Source organism: Hemiscyllium ocellatum, chromosome 25 (assembly GCF_020745735.1).
Source record: "Hemiscyllium ocellatum isolate sHemOce1 chromosome 25, sHemOce1.pat.X.cur, whole genome shotgun sequence".
NCBI lineage: Eukaryota > Metazoa > Chordata > Chondrichthyes > Orectolobiformes > Hemiscylliidae > Hemiscyllium > Hemiscyllium ocellatum.
Window position 1 is genome coordinate 45,369,804 of NC_083425.1, and position 23,742 is coordinate 45,393,545.

A 23,742-nucleotide genomic window follows, 5' to 3' on the forward strand; every position below is an offset into this window, starting at 1 on the left:
AAAAGAAGTCAAGAACACAGTTTCTTTGAGAAAAGGAACAGCATTTAGGAAGAAAGGGACCAGCTTTGTGACACTATAACAGGGAGACCAGAATTATACGCAGTACTCCGAATGTGGCCTTACCAATGTATTGTACAGCTGTAACTTGATGTCTCAACTCCTGTACTCAATGCTCTGACCAATGAAAGCAAGTGTGCCAAATACCTTCTTCACCATCCTGTCTACCTGTGATGCCACCTTCAAGGTGCTAAGTATCTGCATCCCTAGATCTCTCAGTTTGACAATACTTCCTAACATTAACTGTGTAAATCCTGCCCACATTTGTCTTACCAAAAGGCAACACTGCACATGTATTGGATTTAAATTCCATTTGCCATTCCTTGGACCACTGGTCCAGTTGATCAAGATCCCATTGTACTCTTAGATAACCTTTTCACTGTCCACGAAACAACCAATTTTGATATCATCCACAAATTTACTAAACATGCCTTCTATATTCTGATTCAAGTTATTTTACATGACCCTGAGCTAGCAAAGGTGAACTCTCTGAATATTTCATCTGAAAGATAATACCCTTGTGGGCGGCATGGTGGCACAGTGGTTAGCACTGCTGCCTCACAGTGCCTGAGAACCGGGTTCAATTCCCGACTCAGGCGACAGACTGTGTGGAGTTTGCACATTCTCCCCGTGTCTGCGTGGGTTTCCTCCGGGTGCTCCGGTTTCCTCCCACAGTCCAAAGATGTGCAGGTCAGGTGAATTGGCCATGCTAAATTGCCCGTAGTGTTAGGTAAGGGGTAAATGTAGGGGTGTGGGTGGCGGGTCGGTATGGACTTGTTGGGCCGAAGGGCCTGTTTCCACACTGTAAGTAATCTAATCTAAAAACTGTAGCATTGCACATTTTAGGTTTCACACTAACTTTAAGTTATTGTTATGATATTTAACCTATGGTGACAAAGGTAGCTGTTCTCCTCATAAATAAAATCTCATCGAAGAAGCTTGTAAGTTACCTTCTGAATACACGTAAGTGCAGGTCATTGTAGAAATGTGAGATCCAAAATACAATCCAGGAGGCCACCATTCCATTCTCCCCCTTTTCATTCATCACCAATACAATGGGCAATGTAGACTCAAAGACCCAGATGTTCATGTGAAATTAACTGCTCATTAACTGGTGCAATTCAATTGCAATTCCCAAGTCATAGGGTCATAGAGTCATAAAGTTATCAGCACAGAAACAGACCCTTTGGTCCAACTTGTCCGTGCTGACCAGATATCCTAATTTACTCTAGTCCCATTTGCCAGCACTTGGCCCATATTCCTCTAAATTCTTCGTATTCATATACTGATCCAGATGCCTTTTAAAGTTGTAATTGTACCAGCCTCTATCACTTCCATACACACACCACTCTCTGAGTGAAAAAGTTGCCCTTTAGGTCCCTTTTATTTCTTTCCCCTCTCACCCTGAACCTATGCCCTCTAGTTCTGGACTCCTCCACCCCAGGGAAAAGACTTTGACTATTTACCCTATCCATGCCCCTCATGATTTTATAAACCTCTATAAGGTCACCCCTCACCCTCCGATGCTCCCGGGGAAATAGCCCCAGCCTGTTTAACCTCTCCCTGTAGCTCAAATCTTCCAACACTGGCATCATCTTTGTAAATCTTCTCTGAACCTTTTTATTAGGAAGGGGACCAGAATTACACACAATATTCCAAAAGTGGCCTAACCAATGTCTTGTACAGTCACAGCATGACCTTCCAACTCCTATACTCAATACTCTGACCAATAAAGGAAAGCATACTAAATGCCTTCTTCACTATCTTATCTACCTGCAACTCTACTTTCAATAAACTATGAACCTACATTCCAAGGTCTCTTTGTTCAGCAACATTCCTCAGGACCTTCTCATTAAGTGTATAAGCCATGCCCTGATTTGCTTTTCCAAAATGCAGTGCCTCACATTTATCTAAATTAAACTCCATCTGCCACGCCTCAGCCCATAGGCCATTCTGATCAAGATCCTGTTGTAATCTGAGGTAACCTTCTTCAATGAATTTTATTCCAGGCTTCTACCCATTCTCACGCTCTGAGGCTGATAGTGGGCAGATGTCCTCAGTTCTCCAGCAGAAGAGCAGCCACCTTGCGCACACAGTCATTCTTCAAGGCAGACTGAAGACAACAGGTGAGTATCAAAGGCCAATGCATAGCATTTACACATGCATTTTTCCTCAATGTTGGGAGGTCACTAAGCTGTAATTCAGACACTGGTAGACTTTTCCATTTCCATTGAGATCATGTGATTACTATGCTAGTGCTACTTCACCACCACCTCCTCCTTCCTATCATGGGGATAAATGTTGGATATATCATTAGAAAAGCTGTCTTGCTCTTCCTACATTTTGGCGCTAGAGATTTTTTACAGTCATAGAGTCATATAGGACTGAAACCAACCCTTCAGCCCAACTTGTCCATTCTGACCAGGTTTCGTAAACTGAACTATTCCCATCTATCTACATTTGGCCCATAACCCTTTCCTATCCATATTGCTATAGTTTCATCACTGCTGGGTGTTCCCATCAATAGCTTGTAGAGGGGTGAAAGGATGGTGCTCAGGGGATAATCTTAATTGGCTGCAGGAAATTCAGTTCAAAGTAGTTTCCATATAAACTCGGAAATTTCGTTGAAACCCCAATACTATGAAGTACCCGACTTAGCAGTCTTTGAAGACTTTTCATTTAAAATGGAACGAAGAACTACGGACGCTCAAGATCTGAAGCAAAAGTGAAGTGCTGGAGAAACTCAGCAGGTCTGGCAACATCTGTATGGAGCAAGGAGGGTTAAAGTTCGGGTCACTGGACTCAAAATGTCAACTTTGCTTCCTCTCCACAGACGCTGCCAGATCTGCTGAGTTTCGCCAGCAGTTTATGTTTTTGTAACGCATTTAATTTATCTCAGTTTAGTTTAATTTAATAATTACCTTCATTTAGTTGAATAATTTTATTTGCACAAAAAGATTTAGTTGGCCAAACTCACCTTATTGAAGATTGTAATTGACAAAACGCGGGGTATAATGTTGACTTGTTGCTGAGAATTTCTAATCATCAGTTCACAAAGGTCCATGAACAATTATACAATTGTTTAAATTCGCATTCTCGTCTCTTTGGGAGCTTTGCCCTTACTGCTGGAGCAATAAAAAGTGTTTGATGCTTTCTGTAAAATGCCAACTCCTGCTCATCTGCTGAGTGTACAAGCTGTACCCATATCCAACAGGAAGGTGACAAAGGATATGCGAGGCGTCTGCTGTTAGCATTCAGGCTAAATTTGACCTTAACTCTTTAACACGATTTTCATCAGCTAAAAAAAAACCGCTTTGTCCCCGGGAGTTCAAGAGGAACAAAAAAATCAACACCACCCAAGATTTTTTCAGTGGACTTTTCACTGTCAAGCCTCCCCTCCTCCAATGTAGTTCCCCTTGTCTAAATGTTTGTGATCATTTGCAAAGGTTTTTTTCAAGAAGTTGCGGGTACCCTTTTTCCAGACAACTATGGTTGAAGTGCAAAATACAAATTCAATACAAAGTTGGATATTGGCCAGTTGCAGCATCGCACCTGTTGGCAAAATGCACCATCGTTACAGAATGTTAATTAAGAAGGATTAATAAAATCCATCACATCTGACATTTTAAAAAGATCATCAAATGAACTCTCATTTTTTAAAAAAAATTAAGTATCGATTGAAGAAAGAATGGCACTTTTCTCTGCATTTGCTATTGAATCACACGCCTCAAACCAATGACTGGGTTGGAAAGGAAGCTTATCTCGTTCTGTGGTTTGCTGTACCAGAGTCCTTAAAGACAAATCGAAATACTTAGAACTTACCGAACTATTCGTGTTATGTTTAGACATGATTGGAAGAATACCATCAATGAAATATCCACAGGCAATTTCGGTTGACCATATGTAGATGTACCACGTGTCAGGGAAAGCACCAGACTCTTTATATAAAACGGGAGAGTCCTGTGGGCGAGTTCTAGTCTGCGGGACATCGTGGTGAGTGTCCTTCATCTGCGAGAACTCAATAGGGGTTTGAACTGATTTTTCTGTTGTTGCTTCCAGAGCAGCTTTGTTATCTTAGGACTTCTTATTGCTGAGATCTGTGTGATGCTCCGCTACTAGATGCTGAGAAACTTGAAATTATTTCTGTTGCATCTATAAGTACAGGTTAATACGTAGAAATCGAAATATACCTACTGACAAAACCGTCAGTTGTTAGGGAAGTGTTGAAAGACTATTTGCAAATGGGCTAGACAAAACTAACTCCAGGCAGTGCACTGTCTGATTCTCACTTGCACTTCATTGTTTTATTTCAGAGCAAGAGAAGCAGAGCAGCAAACCTCCTTGGTTTTGGATCCACTGGGTGAGGAATTTCAGCTTCTATAGAGCTCCGGAATATTTATTTGCTCGTTCTTTCTTTCTGCAGAATTCCCTCATCTCTTCTTTTTAACTCAGTTGTCATACGTGACTCAGAAAACAAGTTGGAGAATTGCTTTCAGAAGTCAGCCAAGGTGCTTAGTTCTAACCTGGTGAAACATTAACAAGGTGGTCCATAGTCGAAAGAAAAATGTGTCATCACATTTTGTGATTTCACTGTCTTCCAGTCCAAAAATAAATATTCACCACCACTTTGTTTCTGTTGCTCAGGGAACTTTCTACACATTTTACTCTAGATCTCCGCTGATGAATAGGACTTCCTGCTACCTTTTAGTTACAAGGAAAATATTTTATTGATCAGATATAGTCATGTGTTTGTTCTCGCTCTTGTTGTGAGTTTTTCCTGTGTTCGAAGTTTCCTATTCATATTAATTCTTCTGTGATCCCCAGGTGATGCTAGTTCCCATTGGAAGATGGGCCAGCTAGCTTCTAAAGTCCCACTTTCCCTCAGCCAGGTGAATTTTAGCCCAATTTATGGATGGGTACAGTACCTGTATCCAACCTGTGCCCACGTTGGCACCCAACATGTAAACCTTAAAGCAGGAATTCAAGGGAAGGAGTATTGGCTGAAATTGATATGTGGTGGAGAATCTCAGCATGTCCTGCAGCATCTGTGGAGAGAGTTAATGTTTCATGTTCAATACGACGCTCCTTTGGAGCTGAATGTGGCTGGAAAAGTTATATGAGATTAGATTACCTACAGTGTAGAAACAGGCCATTTGGCCCGACAAGTCCACACCAACCCTCCAAAGAGTATCCCACCAGATCTATTCCCCTTCATTAACCCTTGACTAATGCACCTCACACCATGGGCAATTTAACATGGCTAATTCACCTGATCTGTACATCTTTGGATTGTGGAAGGAAACCGGAGCACCCAGAGGAAACCCAGACAGACATTGGGAGAATATGCAAACTCCACACAGACAGTCGCCCGAGGCAGGAATCAAACCCGGGTCCCTGGCGCTGTGAGGCAGCAGTGCTAACCATTGAGTCACTGTGCCATCCGTTTCATTTATATATTGCATGCTGTTTGAAAATGAGAGAGAAGAAAGTGGCACAAATCGGAAAGGAGCCCCAGAACAGAAAGCAAAGGTAGTAGAGAATATTTATAGATAAAGAGTAAGTGTCAACAGTAGGTGTTTTTAGCAGAAAATACACCACCTCGACTGAGAAAAAAAATGCAAAGAAGACTTGAGGATGGGATTTGGAGGAAGATGTCTACTCAAAAGCAGAACTCAGAGTTCATGGTATGAAGTCATTGAAGTTAATGTTTAGTCCTGACGGTTGTAAAGTACCTTTGCAGAAACTGAAATTTTGTTCTTCCAAAAACCATTACTTTTCCTGCTCTTCTTGGTTTAGAAGGAGTTTTATTTTGGACTCAAAATGTTAATGCTGTTTCTTGCTCCATAGATACTGCTGGATCTTCTGAGTTTCTCCTGCACTTTCTGTTTTATTATTGATGTATTGAGAGAACTAGTATTGAGAGAACTAGTCTAGACTGCTATCTGTGGGCAATTTGGTCCATAAGGTATATTTATTGACTGGCTTTTGTGAATATATGTTGGACATTGCTCAGTTGGTCATAGAGATGCACAGCACAGAAACAGACCCTTCAGTCCAACTTATCCATGCGACCAGATATCCCAATCCAATCTAGTCCCACCTGCCAGCACCCAGCCCACATCCCTCTAAACCCTTCCTATTCATATACCCATCCAGATGCCTTTTAAATGTTGCAATTGTACTAGTCTCCACCACTTCCTCTGGCAGCTCATTCCATACATGTACCACCCTCTGAATAAAAAGGTTGCCCCTTAGGTATCTTTTATATCTTTCCCCTCTCACCCTAAACCTATGCCCTATAGTTCTGGACTCCCCCACCCCAGGGAAAAGACTTTGTCTATTTATCCTATCCATGCCCCTCATGATTTTACAAACCCCTATAAGGTCACCCCTCAGCCTCCGACACTCCAGGGAAAATGGCCCAAGCCTATTCAACTTCGCCCTATAGCTCAAATTCTCTAATCCTGGCAAGATCTTTGTAAATCTTTTCTGAACCATTACGAGTTTCACAACATCTTTCTGATAAGGAGAAGAGGAGAACTGCATGCAATATTCCAACAGTGGCCTAACCAATGTCCTGTACAGCCGCAACATGACCTCCCAACTTCTGTACTCAATACTCTGACCAATAAAGGCAAGCAGACCAAAAGCCTTCTTCACTATCCTATCTATCTGTGATTCCACTTTCAAGGAGCTAAGAACTTATGCTCCAAGGTCGATAACACTGCAATTTAATTTATCCACGGAATCAAACGGTGATTCAATGTTGTTGTCTTTTTCTGGAGTGTACATAATGATATTTGAACAGTTACTTTTTACAATAGCTACTTGCAGCATGTTTATCTATTAGCTTTATCGTCTATTCAGCACACATGAAATTTATATCCAGTAGAGAAATGTCCTTTTTTTCTTCTTCAGGTGAATGTTCTATCGACATCTTCACACTTGCTCCCAATTTTCCATACACAATTAAGACTAGCTTACACATTAGCAAATCATCATGCATTGATTTATCAGCCACTGACTCATCTTAGAAGGGGAATAATGGACAGAAATACATCTGTGTAGGGATGCAGTTCTGGTTCACTTTGATGTTGGTGTGAATGGCTGGCAAAATAAATGCAATCCTTCTCAATAGAAACAAAGGTGAAAACTGCAGACGCTGGAAATCTGAAATCAGCAGCTGATTCTGGAAATGGTGGGAGAAACAAAGTTATAATTTTGGGTCAATGGCATTTCATGAAGAACCCATCTCAATATTATATCGAACATTTTCAAAATGATCATACATTTCTGCTTTAACCACAATCATTTTGAGGCTTTGGTTCAATTTCTTCTTAAATACATTTGCACAATGTCAAGTATAAACACTCCCGTGAATTGGCATATTTGATCAATGCAAGCAGCTGACTGATTAGTCCTGGTGGGACTTTGACTGATGCACCAGCATCAACCAGGTATCTGAAGAAGAGGTCACACAAAACCAAAATGTAAAATGTATTCTTTGGACTATGGCTGAGTTTAAAAGGTTGGGTAGTTACCTCATTCTGAAAAACGACCTATGTAGCCTAGTACATCTGTTGATTTAACACATTTACTTTTACAGGAGTAGAAGTGATTTATGTCTGAGCAGAATGCCTATTTAGATAAAGGTGCTGTGTTCATATAATTGACCAATTTAAAGTAACTAGGAGAAAGTGAGGGCTGTGGATGTTGGAGCCTCATACCTGATGAAGGGCTTATGGCTGAACATCGATTGTCCTACTCCTCGGATGTTGCCTGACCAGCTGTGCTTTTCCAATTTACAGTCACACAATTTTTAATGCATATGTGTTTAGACCAATGATTAATTTGGTCTACTCAAGAGTAGCATTCATTCTGGTGTTATGATATGTACTTGTGCAAAAATTGAATTTATAAGACTAAATTTTTACTCAATAAGTAAAAGGTTGATTTTTGTTACCAACGTCCATTATTTGCTCTTACTAGATGGTAGGATGGGTGGGAATGCAGCATGCATATTGAGGTATACAGACATGAGGAACTGAACAGCTGCTTTCAATGGTAGACTATTCTGTGATTCTATGAATAAGCAGGTTTTCACTAGGGCAAGTTTGACTTCAATGCCAAGCCAGTCATGGAAAGAGTTTGTACCTTTTTTGGCAAGAAGTTGGAGATTGGTTTTGATATGAGATTGACCATTTCATGAGTATATATCATAATAATATAAGTCTAGTGTAATGAAGTTAATACCAATTTAACTAAGGGATTGGTTACCATACTTGCTGACAGGATTCTTAATCTGCTGCAAAGCCGAAATGACATGACTAAAGATACTTCACATGCTTTATTTCTAAACAAAGTTGACTGCAATTTAAATACCCATCTTCAGAGGCTGCAAAAGAATGTAATTGATAGATTATCATGAAGTCAGGGCCAACACCAGACACAGTGATTTTTCTTAGACAATGAAGCAGATTGTGGAAGATTGTTGAAGAATCAGGTGGATAGAGCTTGTGAGAAGGCCTATGGTGTATTAATGTTCATTAGCTGAGGGATTGAATTCAAGAGTCGTGAGGTGATGTTGCAGCTGTATAGGACCTTGGTAAGGCCACAACTGTGTGCAGTTCTGGTCGCCTCATTTTAGGAAAGATGTGGAAGCTTTGGAGAGGGTGCAAAGGAGATTTACCAGGATGTTGCCTGGAATGGAGAATAGGTCGTACGAGGATAGGTTGAGAGTGCTAGGCCTTTTCTCATTAGAACGGCAAAGGATGAGGGGTGACTTGATAGAGGTTTATAAGATGATCAGGGGAATAGATAGCGTAGACAGTCAGAGAATGCACTGCCTGTGGGAGTGGCAGAGTCAGAATCATTGGTGACCTTTAAGAGGCAATTGGATAGGTACATGGATAGGTGCTTAAGCTAGGACAAATGTTCGGCACAACATCGTGGGCCGAAGGGCCTGTTCTGTGCTGTATTGTTCTATATTCTATGTTCTATGTTCTAATCTTTGTGTGTAACTACTACAAGCTGAAAGTTCTGTGATAGTTTAAACTGGTCAGGCCAATTACATGAGAATTCCAATTGGTTCAACTGGAAGAAATGAGCAGAAATGGCAGACTCAACTCTTTTATTGGCTGCACTTTGATGTTCTGCAATTTTACTTGTAATTGAAGTACATTGTAATTACTGTATTTTTTGCACACAGTGAACACATAGAAACCATGAATTTTGATGAAATGAAGGTCTTTGGAGCAGCTGCTCCATTTCTCCGGAAATCTATGAAAGAACAAATTGAAGCCCAGAACAGGCCCTTCGAAGCCAAAACTGCTTGTTATGTGAGTGACCCTAAGCTGATATTTGTAAAAGGAAAAATTAAGAACCAAGATAGTACCAAGGTTGAAGTGGAGAGAGCAGATGGGAAGGTTAGTGAACTTCAGAAATGTTTTAATGAATATAACTGTCATCTTATTTACAATCATGGTGCCATTCTTATAAAGCTATATTATACATTCACTTACTAAATTATCTGTTTCAGACAGTTGTTGTGAAACCCAATGATATCTTTCCAAGGAATCCCCCAAAATTTGACAAAATTGAGGATATGGCTATGATGACCCACCTGAATGAAGCATGTGTGCTGTTTAACCTCAAAGACCGTTATGCAGCCTGGATGATCTATGTAAGGACATCTTCAATATTTGAGTTTTGAAAATCTAATTTAAGTCAGAAAGTGTCAACATTAATGCATTCTTGCTTTTTAAGACATACTCTGGGTTGTTCTGTGTCGCCATAAACCCCTACAAGAAGTTACCAGTGTATGGCCCTGAGGTTGTGGCTGCCTATAAAGGGAAGAAAAGACAGGAGGCTCCTCCTCACATCTTCTCAATTTCTGACAATGCCTATCAGTCCATGTTAACAGGTAACTTGCAAATTTTCTATATATTTAAAACATATTTATGTGTCTGTTTAATAATTGCACACAAATTATAGAGTCATAGAGTCAAAGGCATATACAGCATGAAAACAGACCCGTCGGTCCAACATGTTTATGCCAACCAGATATCCTAACCTCATCTAGTCCCATTTGCCAGAACCCAGCCCGTATCCCTCTAAACCCTTCCTATTCATATACCCATCCAGATGGCATTTAAATGCTGTAATTGTACCAGCCTCTATCACTTCCTCTGGCAGCTCATTCCATTCACGTACCACCCTTTGTGTGAGAAAGTTGCCCCTTATGTCCCCTACAGTGCTTGACTTTCCAAATACATGTAAATCCTGTCCATCAAGATTGCCTCCAACAACTTGACAACCAATGTCATCAGGCTCATCGGTTTATAGTTCCCTGATTTTTCCTTACCACCTTTCTTAAATAGTGACACCATGTTAGCCAACCACCAGTCTTCCAGCACCTCACCTGTGAGTATCGATGATACAAATATCTCGGAAAGGGGCCCAGCAATCACTTCCCTAGCTTCCCACAGAGTTCTAGGGTACACCTGATCAGGTCCTGGGGATTTATCCACTTTTATGTACTTCAAGACATCCAGCACCACCTCCTCTGAAATATGGACATTTTGCAAGATGTCACAATCTATTTCCCTACATTCTGTATCTTCCACGCCCTTCTTCACAGTTAACACAGATGCAAAGTCATTTAGTATCTCCCCCATTTCCTGTCGTTCCGCACATAGGCTGCCTCGCTGATTTTTGAGGGGCCCTATTCTCTCCCTAGTTACCCTTTTGTCCTTAATGTATTGATAAAATCCCTTTGGATTCTCCTCAACCTTATTTACCAAAGTTATTTCATGTCTCCTTTTTGACCTCCTGATTTCCTTCTTTAGCATACTCCTTTATAATCTTGAAAGAATTCATTCGATCTCTCCTGTCTATGCTTGACATATGCTTCCTTCTTTTTCTTAACCAAAACCTCAATTTCTTTAGACATTCAGCTTTCCCTGCACCTAGTAGCCTTTCCTTTCACCCTAACAGGAATATACTGCCTCTGGACTCTCGGTACCTTATTTTTGAAAGTTTCCCATTTTCCAGCGGCCCCTTTTCCTGCGAACATCTGCCCCCAATCAGCTTTTGAAAGTTCTTGCCTAATACTGTCAAAATTGGCCTTCCTCCAATTTAGAATTTCAAATTTTTGAACTAGTCTATCCTTTTCCATCACTATTTCAAAACTAATAGAACTGGAGTCGCTGGCCCCAAAGTGCTCTCTCACACTGACGTCTCAGTCACCTACCCTGCCTTAGTTCCTAAGATTAGGTCAAGTTTTGTGTTTTCTCTTGTGCGTACTGCTGCATACTGAATCAGAAAAGTTTCTTGTACATACTTAAATTCTTCTCCATCTACTCCCTTAACGCTATGTCAGCCCCAGTTTATGTTTGGAATGTTAAAATCCCCTACCATAACCACCATATTATTCTTACAGATAAGTGAAATCACCTTACAAATTTGTTTCTCAATTTCCCACTGACTATGTAGGGGTCTGCAATACAATTCCAATAAGGTGATCATCCCTTTCTTATTTCTCAATTCCACCCAAATAATCTCCCTGGATGTATTCCCAGGAATATCCTCCCAAAGTACAACAGCAATGCTATCCCTTATCAAAAACACCACCCCCTCCTCTCTTGCCACCCCCTTCCCTCCCCATTCTGTCTTTCCTATAGCATTTGTGTCCTGGAACATTAAGCTGCCAGTGCTGTCCATCCCTGAGCCATGTTTTCATAATTGCTATGATATCCCAGTCCCATGTCCCTAACCATGCCCTGAGTTCATCTGCCTTCCCTGTTAGGCCCCTTGCATTGAAATAAATGCAGTTTAATTTATTAGTCCTACCTTGTCCTCTGTTCTGTCCCCATTTGCCATGACAGTTTGACTTGCTCCTTTTCCCAACTGTACCAGCCGTGGATTGATCTCTTTCCTCACTATCTTCCTGGGTAACCTCCCTCACCTTGCTAGTTTAAATCTTCCCAAGCAGCTCGAGCAAATCTTCCTGCCAGTATATTAGTCCCTTTCTAACTCCAGTCCAATCTGTCCTTCTTGTACAGGTCACTTCTACCCCAAAAGAGATTCCAATGATCCAAAAATGTAAACCCTTCTCCCCTTTATCAGCTCCTCAGTCATGCATTCATCTGCTCTATCATCCTATTCATACCCAACTAGCTCATAGCACTGGGAGTAATCCAGATATTACTACTCTCGAGAACCTCCTTTTTAAATTCCTGTCTAACTTCCCATATTCTCCCTTCAGAATCTCATCCTTTTCCCTTCCTGCGTCGTTAGTTCCAATGTGTACAATGACCTCCTGCTGGTCCCTCTCCCCTTTGAGAGCCTTCTGCACCCTCTCTGAGACGTCCATGACCCTGGCACTGGGGAGGCAGCACATCATTCTGATTTTTTTCGCTCCTGGCAGCAGAAAGGTCTGTCTGTGCCCCTGACTAGAGAGTCCCCTAACACAATCGATCGCTTGGAACCCGACATACCTCTCATTACATTACATCTCAGTACCACAAACATGGCTGTTCACGCTACATTCCTCTGAGACTCCATCACCCTCTACATTTTGCAAAACAGCATACTAGTTTGAAATAGGGATAGCCACAGAAGACTCCTGCACCACCTGCCTACCCCTCCTTCCTTTCCTGGTGGTAAGCCATCTACCTGACTATACCTGTGATGTTTCTCCCTTCCTATAACTGTCATCCATTTCAGACCTCACTCCTGTAAATTCCTTATTGCCTCGAAGTGCCACTCTAACTGATCCAGCGATTTCATTAGATTCACAACCAAAGATACTTCCTGCAGACATAATTCTCAGTAACATGGATACTCTCCCTAAACTCCCAAATCTGACAGGAAGAGCAAATCACTCTACTGAAGGCCATCTTTGCTCCTTCACAACCTACAGACCCAGGAAATAGCATTGTGTTTTTGCTCTAAAAAAACGGTGCCCCAGACTAATTTTGTTCCTATGGTTTATATTTTCAAAGAGACATTTAACTAAGTTCAGTTTAAAATTAAGTGGAATAGAATTTCTAATTCTCTTTCTTGGTATTTTATCTTATAGACCGTGAAAACCAATCTATCCTAATCACGTAAGTTATTGTTATACACAAGGCTACAAATTCCTTTCCCTTTCTATGTGTAGGTATATAACCTGTAATACATTTATATTCTCATGTAGACACTCTCCATGTCATACTTACTTGCTGTAGCACTTTCTACCATACCTTGTTCATAATGTCCTATTGTAACTAGAACGTATTCAAGCTCACATCCTCATGTGCATCAGGTCCTATCCACTGTTTTTCAGCTGACCTTCATTGGTTTCCATTGGTCTGACAATGCACCAAATTTAACTTTCCCATCCAAACTTTCTAATCTGACATTCATTTTGTCTCTCTTCATCTCTTTATCCTCGTCCAACTTCTTTATCTGCTGTGAGGTCCCCTTTGCAACCTGTTTTCAATTGCCTCAGCCCTAATCTCTGGCACTCCCTCCGAGATATTTTCACTCATTGCCTGCCCTTTTAAGCTGGTCCTTAAAACCCATTTCTTTGACTAAGATTTTATTCACCTTTTCAACGATATGTCAAATTTTATTTGATCATGTTGTCTCGGAAAAAACTTTGCATTTTAATTTGTTAAAGGCACTATAACACTTGAATTTATAGTGAGTTTTAAGAAGATTTATAGCTCAGGTACATACAGATAAGGAAGGACACCACTTCAACTGGGACAACACATCATCTTAGGACAAGCCAAGCAGAGACATGCAGGAGAATTCCTAGAAGCATGGTAGTCCAACCGGAACTCTTATCAACAGACACATCAAGTTACACCCATCTACCATCCCCTGAGAAAAAGAACTGGAAATGACATTACCACAGGAAATGACAACACCAACCCAAAGAAACCCAAACATATAAATAGAAAGCAGGAATCATGTACAGTGCTTTACCTGAGGCCCACTGAAGATGTTACATAGTAGGGTGATGAAACATCTGGAAATGAACCTTACAGCTCAGCGAGCAAACCTACATCTAGAACTTGAATTTATTCATGTAAAAGTAATGTGGTTTCCAATAAGAAATGGCAGAAACTGCTTGAACATTTTTTAATGCTTTTCAGTGGAGAATCAGGTGCTGGGAAGACTGTTAACACAAAATATGTCATCCAGTACTTTGCAACAATTGCAGCTATTGGTGACGTATGCAAGAAGAAAGCTGAAACAGCTAAATCAAAAGTATGTATTAAGGATATATTTCAGTGCATTTGCATCTTGATGCAGTTTAGTCAGCTGTTAACCATAATCAAATTGTACCCTTTAGGGAACCCTGGAGGATCAAATCATCCAGGCTAACCCATTGCTGGAAGCCTTTGGTAATGCGAAGACAATACGAAATGACAACTCATCTCGTTTTGTAAGTTTAAATGCAAATATGTGTTTGGAATTAAATAATACCGAAAAGAAAAGTCAGGCTATCTTTATGAAAATGGTTGGTGGAATTTAATCATTTCTGCATGCAGCAATAAAAGTATTACAGTCTTTGAGGTTACTTTTTTTTAATTCTGAAGGGAAAATTTATCAGAATCCATTTTGGACCCTCAGCAAGACTGGCTTCAGCAGACATTGAAACATGTAAGTATTTCTAATCTATTCAATTTTAAGTTAAATGAATAATATTCGTAGACTTATAAGAGAAATGTAACTGACCTAAATTTCCATCCAGATTTGTTGGAAAAATCCAGAGTGACATTCCAGCAACAAAGCGAAAGAAGCTATCACATTTTTTACCAGATTACATCCAACAAAAAACCAGAAATTATTGGTAAAGAACCTATTAATCAGTTATAATTTTTTGAAAACCCTGTATGACTTTCTGCTCATCACTATTTACTGTCAATATGCTGCAACATTTTAAAACATCCTTAATAATCTACTTTGCTTCAGAAATGCTTCTGATTAGCACAAATCCCTTTGATTATCCTTACATCAGTCAAGGTGATGTCACAGTTCCAAGTATTGATGACAAAGAAGAGTTATTAGCTACTGATGTAAGTATTGCATATATCAATTGCCACAATATGATTTGTATTTAATAAGCTAATTATCATTTTAACTCCTTGAATTTGTAGCAAGCTATTGATATCTTGGGTTTCACCACTGATGAGAAAAACAGCATCTACAAAATAACTGGTGCCACAATGCACCACGGTAATATGAGGTTCAAGCAGAAACAAAGGGAAGAACAAGCCGAGCCTGATAGCACAGAAGGTAGATTAATTTAAATTTGTCGCTTTACTTTATGTGAAAAATGTCTTATTTCTAAACTCATTAAAATTAATTGCATAAATAAGCTTGATTAATGGCTGAAGGGATTGCTGGTTTCTACTTGACAGAGCAAGAAGTCGTGTGGCAGGACTTGTTGGCTTTCAAATGTGTGTTTGTAACATAGTCAAACTGGCTGATCGTCAGCTTGTAAAGCCTTCTGATATACCTGGTGGTACCTGGTAAGGATGGAAGAGTCTCCTGGTGAGCCATCCAGCAGAATGGTAAATCACTGCAGTATCTTTCCCATAAGAAATTTCAATGAAAGTCTGTGCCCAACACATGCAAATGAGGGCAGGAGAAAAGACAGACAGATCATTGTGGCAAGTCTTATAGAAGGTGATGGAATTGCTGTAATATCACAACAATATTAACCTAGAAGTCCAGGCTAACAATCCAGGGACAGAAGTTAGTAGGATTTAAATTCAATTAATAAGTCTGGAATTACATAAATCTATTCTCAATAATGGTGACCGCAAAGCGATCATTAATTATCACAAAACCTCCTCTCATCACTGATGGCCTTTAAGGAAGGAATCTACTGTCATTACCTGGTCTGTTCTATATCTGACTCCAGACCTGCGACAATGTAGTTGACTTGTAACTACTCTGAAATTATCCAGCAAGCCACACAGTGAAATGGCAATTAGTGATGGGTAAAAAATGCTGGCTTTGTCAGCTATTCCTAAGTCCAATGAATGAAAAAGAAAAGAAAATGTAAGACTGTCCAAGGTTGTTACCTGTTGAGCAATTACATATTTTGTGATATTAATACCTATACCAAGTCATATTGCAGTTTTTTTAAGATGCAATGAATATGCAAAAACCTTTGTGTAATTTGAAATTGAATTCAATGAAGTGATGCCATATTGCACTTTATGATAGCCAAGGAGCAATCTGAAGAAATATCCTTGCACAGCGTTTCTTACATAGAGCTACAGTATCAAATCAGCAGGATTTTATCAATGTTTATTTATAGCTTGTTTTCCTCCAAGCTATCCAATCATCTCATCATTACTATTAAAAATTAAACTAGTTTTTCTTATGTAAGTGAGCAAAATCTTGGATATTTATGCACAAAATGCTGATTGCAAACCATATGGGAATGATTTCTTGACCACATCCAGCTCTGAATCATTGTAAATAGCTTGTTAATATCAAGTTGTAAGATAGAGTAACAAAATCTAGACAGTGAACCTCATTGAATCCAGAAGAAAAAAAGAATGGCTTTACTATTGTGTGATTGAGCTTCCTACTGAACATTATTCAAGACCATATAGATAAATCTGACAAGGTCAATAGAAAATTGAATTGAATTGAATTGAATTTATTGTCACGTGTACTGAGTCGCAGTAAAAAGCTTTGTCTTGCGAGCAATACAGGCAGATCACAGAATTAAATAGCACAGGTAAATAAATAACAGGTAAACTGTGGCAAAAACAAAAACATGGGTACAGACGAATGTTAAGAGTTTGTGAGTCCATTCAGTATTCTAACAACACTAGGGTTGAAACTGTTTTGAAACTGGCAGCTGCGTGTGTTCAGGCTTCCGTACCTTCTTCCTGAGAGATTGTAGAAAAATATTGCCAGGGTGGGTTGGATCTTTGCAAATGCTGGTGGCCTTTCCTTGACAGCGGGCCTGGTAGATGGATTCTATAGATGGGAGGTTGGCCTTTGTGATTGTCCGAGCCAAGTTCACCACTCTCTGTAACTGTCTCTGATCTTGAATGGTAGAGTTGCCATATTAGATAGTGATACATCCAGATAGAATACTCTTGATGGCACACCTATAAAAGTGGCAAGGGTGTTCACCGTCATGCCAAATTTCCAGGAAGAAGAGATGTTGTTGGGCCTTTATAATTGGTGCATTCACATGAAGAATCCAAGGAAGCTTGTTGTGGATGACTACTCCCAGGAGCTTGGTACTCTCCACTCACTCACTCCACTGTTAATGTGTAGGAGGGCATGAGTAACATTCCGTCAAAAGTCAATAAAGAGTTCCTTGATTTTGCTGGCATTGAGAGCTAGGTTGTTCTCGGTGCACCATTTTTTCAGGTCTTCCACCTGTCTGTAGTCTGTTTCATTGCTATCTGAGATTTGACTGACTATGGTGGTGTCATTGGCGAACTTGTAAATGACATTAGTCTGGTATTTGGCAATGCAGCCATGGGTACACAGTGATTACAGTAGGGGGCTGAGTACGCACCTCTGGTGGGGCTCCAGTGTTGAATGTCAGTGAGGATAAAATATTGTCCCCAATCTTCACTGATTGTAGCCTGTGGGTCAGGAAACTGAGGATCCAGTTGCTGAGAGTTGGGCTTAGTCCGAGATTACTAAGTTTAATAATCAGTCTCGAGGGGATAATAGTGTTGAAGGCTGAACTGTAGTCAATGAGTAGGGATTTTACATCTTGGTGTCAAGATGTCCTAAGGAGGAGTGAAGGGCAAGTGATATGGCACCTGATGTGCATCTGTTGGTCTAATAGATAAATTGGAGTGGGTCAAGAGTAGTGGGGAGGCTGGAGTTGATTAATGCCATGACCAGCCTTTCAAAGCACTTCATGACCACCGATGTTAGGGCCACTGGGTGGTAGTCACTGAGATATGTCGCCTTAGGCACAGGGATGATGTTGGCCCTCTTGAAACAGGCAGGAAGGGTGGCCTGCTGCAGGGAGAGGTTGAAGATGTCCGAGAAGATCTCTGCTAGTTGATCTGCACATGCTCAGTGTGCACGGTCTGTTACTCTGTCTGGTCCCATCGCTTTCTTTGGATTCACACAAAGGAAAACTGATTTGACCTCTGATTTGACCAGTGACTGTTGTGATAGTTTCATCAGGACTTGTCGGAATAGGTGTTACCTCTGCCGAAATTCTGCTCAAAGCGAGCATAGAAGGTGTTGAGATGATCTGAGAGGAATATGTCATCATTTGCTATCTTGCACTCTCTCATCTCCTGTGAAGTCATTCAGTCCTTGCATAGCCGCCGGGCGTCTGTCTGGGTCTCTAGTTTGGATCAGTATTGGTCCTTAGCTGTCTTAATAGCTCTGCGAAGGTCATACTTAGAATCCTTATATTTGAGTGGGTCTCCTGATCTGAAGGTCTCACGCCTGGTTTTTAGTAGGTTCTGTATGTCCTGATTCATCCTGGGTTTCCCGTTGGGAAACACCCTGATTGACTTCCTCAGTATGCTGATAAAGTCTGTGACGGTGGTGGTGTACTCATCCAAGGTACCTGCGGACTGTTTGAACACGGCCCGATCAGCTGATTCAGCCAATCAACTTCAGACAGAGTTGATCCCCTGCCCCATCCGACCAGCACTGGAACTGTATCCACGAGCGGGGTCTCCTGCTTAAGCTTTTGCCTGTAAGTCGGGACAAGAAACACGGCATTGTGGTTGGTGTTCCTGAAATGAGGATGGAGGATGGAGTGGTAGGCCTCTTTCACAGTGCTGTAGCAGTGGTCTAAAATGTTCGAGAAAAGGGAAGACTTGTGTTTATATTACACTTTTCACAGTCTAAAGTCAATGAAGAACACTTAGCAAATTCTTACAAATAACTATGGGAATAATAATCACGTCACCTATTATGGTAGTGTTACTTATGGGATAAATTTCAACTAGGACACTGGTGAGCTCTCTCTCACTTTCCTTCAAAAGGTGGGGTTGAATTTTTAATATCTACTTGAGTGGACTAGCAGTGCCTCTTTAATGTGTTATTAAAATAACATCTTTGACAGTGCAACACTCCCTCAGTACTGCACTGAGTGTCAATCCAGAATTGTGCTGCGGTCTCTGGAGTGGAGCAGAACCATATTCTTATCATTCAAGAGGTGAGGGCTAAGGTTGACCCCAGTGGAATCATGGCTGTCATAGACACATTTAAATGTACAACAAAAGTAGTAGTAAATTTTTTAGTCACATATGATTAATAAATTGATTGATAAATTCTTGATGTCACAAGGAATTAAGGGCTGTGGGAGAATGCGGGTAAGTGGAGTTGAAATGCCCATCAGCCATGATTGAATGGCGGAGTGGACTCGATGGGCCGAATGGCCTTACTTCCACTCCTATGTCTTGTGGTCTTATGGATTACAATTCCGGAACAACCAGAAGCTTGCCTTTAACAGCCAATTTTTTTGGTTCGTTTTGCAGTTGCTGACAAAGTTGCTTACCTCCTGGGCCTAAACTCAGCAGATTTGCTCAAAGCATTATGCATGCCAAGAGTGAAGGTTGGCAATGAGTTTGTTACCAAAGGCCAGACTGTACAACAGGTAATGTGCTGGGCCAAGAGAGTGTACTCAGGATTAAAAGTGATAGAAAATGAAACATTAATTTTCATATTTTCCAGGTATACTCTGCAGTGGGTGCTCTGACAAAGTCAGTATATGAGAGGTTATTCCTATGGATGGTGCAACGAATTAATCACCAATTAGATACAAAGCTAGCCAGACAACATTTCATTGGTGTTTTAGATATCGCGGGCTTTGAAATTTTTGAGGTGAGGTTCTTAATAACAATCTGACTACAGCAACATTTGTTAGAACGATATGAAAACAGTCATCCTCATCCTGCCATGTTGTGCTATTCCACAGTTCAACAGCCTGGAACAGCTTTGTATCAACTTCACGAATGAAAGACTGCAACAGTTCTTCAATCACCACATGTTTGTTTTAGAACAAGAGGAATATACGAAGGAAGGAATTGAATGGAAATTCATTGATTTTGGCATGGATCTGGCGGCTTGCATTGAGCTCATTGAAAAAGTGAGGAGAAATCTTGCAGTTTTATTTTATCACCAAGCACCTTTATCTAGGTCAAATGCACCTCTCCTTATTGTCTTGGATTCATGGGTGACAACTGATCATTCACCAAGTGATCATTCTTTCATATTTGCTTTCATGCAGAGTTTTACTCTGATTACTGCCTGTACAACAATCTTTCTTCATCCTCTCATGTGATGTGAACATTGCTGGTGAGACCAGCATTTATTCCACATCCTTAATTGCCCTTGAACTGAATGGCTTGTTTGGCCATTTCAGGGAGCAGTTAAGAGCCAATTGCATTGCTGTGGTTTGGGAGTTCTGGAACCAGCTAATGATGACAGATTTCTTTCCCTAAAGGACATTACTGAACCAATGGGGTTTATAATGATGACAACAGCTTAATTGCTGAGATTATCTTAAAGTTTCAAATTCATTATTTGAATTTAAATTCCAGTTGCAGCTATGGTGGGATTTGAACCCATGTAGCCAGAACATTAGCCTAGGTCTCTGGATTAGTAATTCATGTAACATTACTGCTGCACTGCATCTCTCTCTCATTCTATATGGATGGAGATAATCTCGAATGATGCCATTTGGCCCATCATGTCTGTACCAGTTCTATTGCCTATTGCCAACCCCCAGCCTTTTCCTCATATGCCTGAACAAAATTACTATCCAAGCAGTCATTCAAAGTTCTTTTGAATGCCTCAATAAGTTCCAAAAGGCCCATAGCCTTGTCTGAAGCTCATGAATATTGACTATAAGCTGAAAGCACTGTCTATCTCTCTCCTTGTCTATTCCATGTAATTAATTAATGTATTTTGTTTTATTCCTGTACATTCAAAGCCCTTGGGCATCTTCTCAATCCTTGAGGAGGAATGCATGTTCCCCAAAGCCACAGATATGACCTTCAAGAACAAATTGTATGATCAGCATTTGGGAAAATCAGTAAATTTCCAGAAACCTAGGCATATTAAAGGAAAGACTGAAGCTCACTTCTCCTTGATCCATTATGCTGGCATTGTTGACTACAATATTAATGCATGGCTGGACAAGAATAAGGACCCTCTGAATGAAACTGTAATTGGATTGTACCAGAAATCTTCATTGAAGGTTCTAGTACACCTGTATACTTCTTATGGATTAGCTGCAGGTAATATTATATTTTGCATTATTTATACAATTTAACATTATTTTTACTATTTTAAAGTATTATGTCTTACAGGGCACAAATACCAACCAATACAATTTTTCAAAAGGTTTACAATGTTTCAACAAATGTGATATTGATCATTTTGACCATCAATGTTGCTTTTTAAAGTACATAACAATATTTAAATTATAAAGTGACATGAAAAGCTGCATTCCACCAAAGAATTTGAAAGTATTTCTAATATTACTTATAAGTCCAGGTATCAATCATAACATCATTGACGGTGATGTACTGGCACTGGAGGGGGTACAGAGGAGTTTCACTAGATTGATTCCAGAGTAGAGAGATGGCTTATGAGAAGAGATTGAGCAGACTGGGACTATACTCTTTGGAACTTAGAAGAATGAAAGAGGATATTATAGAAACATATAAAATTATGAAGGGAATCAATAAGATAGAAGCAGGGAGGTTGTTTCCACTGGCAGGTAAAACTAGAACTAGCGGGCTAGCCTCAAAATAAAGGGGAGCAGATTTAGGACTGAGTTGAGGAAGAGCTTCTTCACCTAAGGGGTTGTGAATCTATAGAATTCCCTGCCCAGTGAAGCTGTTGAGGCTACTTCGTAGAACGTTTATAAGGCGAAGAGACATTTTGGAACAGTAAAAGAATAAAGAACTATGGTGAGTGGGCGGGAAAGTGGGACTGAGTCCACAAAAAGATCAGCCATGATCTTATTGAATGGTGGAGCAGGCTCAATGGGCCAGATGGTCTACTCCTGCTCCTATTTCTAACATTTTTGTGTTCTTCATATTCATAGAATTCCTAGTATGAAAACAGGCCATTTGGCCCAGCAAGTCCATACCAACTCTCTGAAGAGCATCCCACCCAGACTTACCCTCTACCCTGTCCCTGTAACCCTGCATTTCCCATGGTTAATCCACCTAAACTCCATTTCCCCGGACATTACGGGCAATTTAACATGGCCAATCCATCTAACCTGCACACCTTTGAACTGCTGGGGAAAACTGGAGCACCCAGAGGAAACCCACACAGACGCAGTGCTCATAGCAGTTCAGTAATCATGGTCAGAGTGGGTAACCAGGAAGTTGTGATTTTAACACCACCATGACTCCCCTACCCATCCTCCCTCACCACCTTATAGTTTAGAGACCTGGTAATTTGTGGCTTGCATGACAATATTACTAAAATTAATGAGGGCTCACTAATATCCATATTTGGCAGTGTTCCATCAGTCTTATTATGAAAAATAGAATCATAGAATCATACAGCATAGAAGAGGGCATTCAGAATATTGAGCCTGTTATGCCAAATGGAATACAAACAGAGTGAGTTTTACAGCAACTCAAGAAAGTGCCCATCTGTCTATCTTCTGAGAATTACTGGAAATTGGCAATAAATGTGGTTTAAAAATTAATTGATTTATTTAACAGAATTTTTCAAAGTTAGAAAATCTAAAATCTGTATGATTTAGTTAGTGTAACTTATTGTAAAACTGCCTACTAAGACTTGATGAAGATAGTATCTATGCTTTGCAGAGGGTACAGGAAAGAAAGGATCCAAGAGGAAGGGTTCGTCGTTCCAAACAGTGTCTGCACTTTTTAGGGTAAGTTGCTTCTTGTAAAAGCTTTTTTTAAATTGTACTATTAACTTCAGTCTTGTTAATATCATGGAAATGAGAGAGAGGGGAATAAACCTTCCTGTTGTCCTCTCCTGTCCAAATTAGAGCTGGTTTTTAATTTTTATTTCTTACTTTTTATATACCTTTTTAAGAATATGCAACAGTATGTCTACCCAAACTGTCTTTTGTGAAGTCCAATTTAAAATTAGCAAATTCTTTAGGGTAAAAATGACTTAGGATTTATTATTGCGCTCAAAAATCAGGTGATGGCTCCTTGTGATACATATTCATGCACATATACCTCCAAGAAACAGAAAGTAATGAAAGGAGAGAAGCCACAAAAATTCAAGGTATCAGAGTATTTTCACATGCATTAGAGAGATCAGTAAGTCAGTGCCCATGTTGATATTCTTTCAATGGGTTGTGTACAAGTGCCTCTCAGGAGTTCAGGTGCAGTTAAATTGTTGGTGATGGTGTGGTAATTGTAAACTTGCAGCTGGTTCACTACATAGCAAAAGCACAAGCTTATTGTCAAGAATCAGAATTTTGAGTTATATTGGGATCACCACTCTGGTGCTGCCTATTCTTTAGGTGTTCCAACTAGACTGACAAATAAAAATCAAAACTGTGAAACTAAAGCTGGTTCAGATATGTAACTGAGGCTTGAGGTTGAGATATTCACTTAATGAGGTAGATCTGATGTTTCCTCTTCAAAAAAATTGTATTCTTGTCATAGATAATTGTGGAGTCAGTTACAGCAAGTTACGAGCTTCAGAACTGAATGAGGTAGA

At 40.1% G+C, this 23,742-nt stretch overlaps 1 protein-coding gene across 1 annotated transcript in view; it reads left to right on the forward strand.

The window, feature by feature from the left end:
* The first annotated feature begins 9,281 nt into the window (after positions 1 to 9,281).
* The window catches only part of LOC132827990 (myosin-2-like), a 38,974-nt gene continuing 24,513 nt past the window's right edge, over positions 9,282 to 23,742 (forward strand). The window contains exons 1-16 of the mRNA XM_060844843.1: positions 9,282 to 9,482; positions 9,596 to 9,739; positions 9,823 to 9,979; positions 13,139 to 13,166; positions 14,202 to 14,316; positions 14,402 to 14,494; positions 14,649 to 14,712; positions 14,804 to 14,902; positions 15,025 to 15,128; positions 15,210 to 15,348; positions 19,551 to 19,669; positions 19,747 to 19,896; positions 19,991 to 20,161; positions 21,008 to 21,314; positions 21,537 to 21,545; positions 22,869 to 22,936. Coding sequence (XP_060700826.1) covers positions 9,282 to 9,482; positions 9,596 to 9,739; positions 9,823 to 9,979; positions 13,139 to 13,166; positions 14,202 to 14,316; positions 14,402 to 14,494; positions 14,649 to 14,712; positions 14,804 to 14,902; positions 15,025 to 15,128; positions 15,210 to 15,348; positions 19,551 to 19,669; positions 19,747 to 19,896; positions 19,991 to 20,161; positions 21,008 to 21,314; positions 21,537 to 21,545; positions 22,869 to 22,936 — 1,968 coding nt within the window. The remainder of the gene's footprint in view (positions 9,483 to 9,595; positions 9,740 to 9,822; positions 9,980 to 13,138; positions 13,167 to 14,201; positions 14,317 to 14,401; positions 14,495 to 14,648; positions 14,713 to 14,803; positions 14,903 to 15,024; positions 15,129 to 15,209; positions 15,349 to 19,550; positions 19,670 to 19,746; positions 19,897 to 19,990; positions 20,162 to 21,007; positions 21,315 to 21,536; positions 21,546 to 22,868; positions 22,937 to 23,742) is intronic.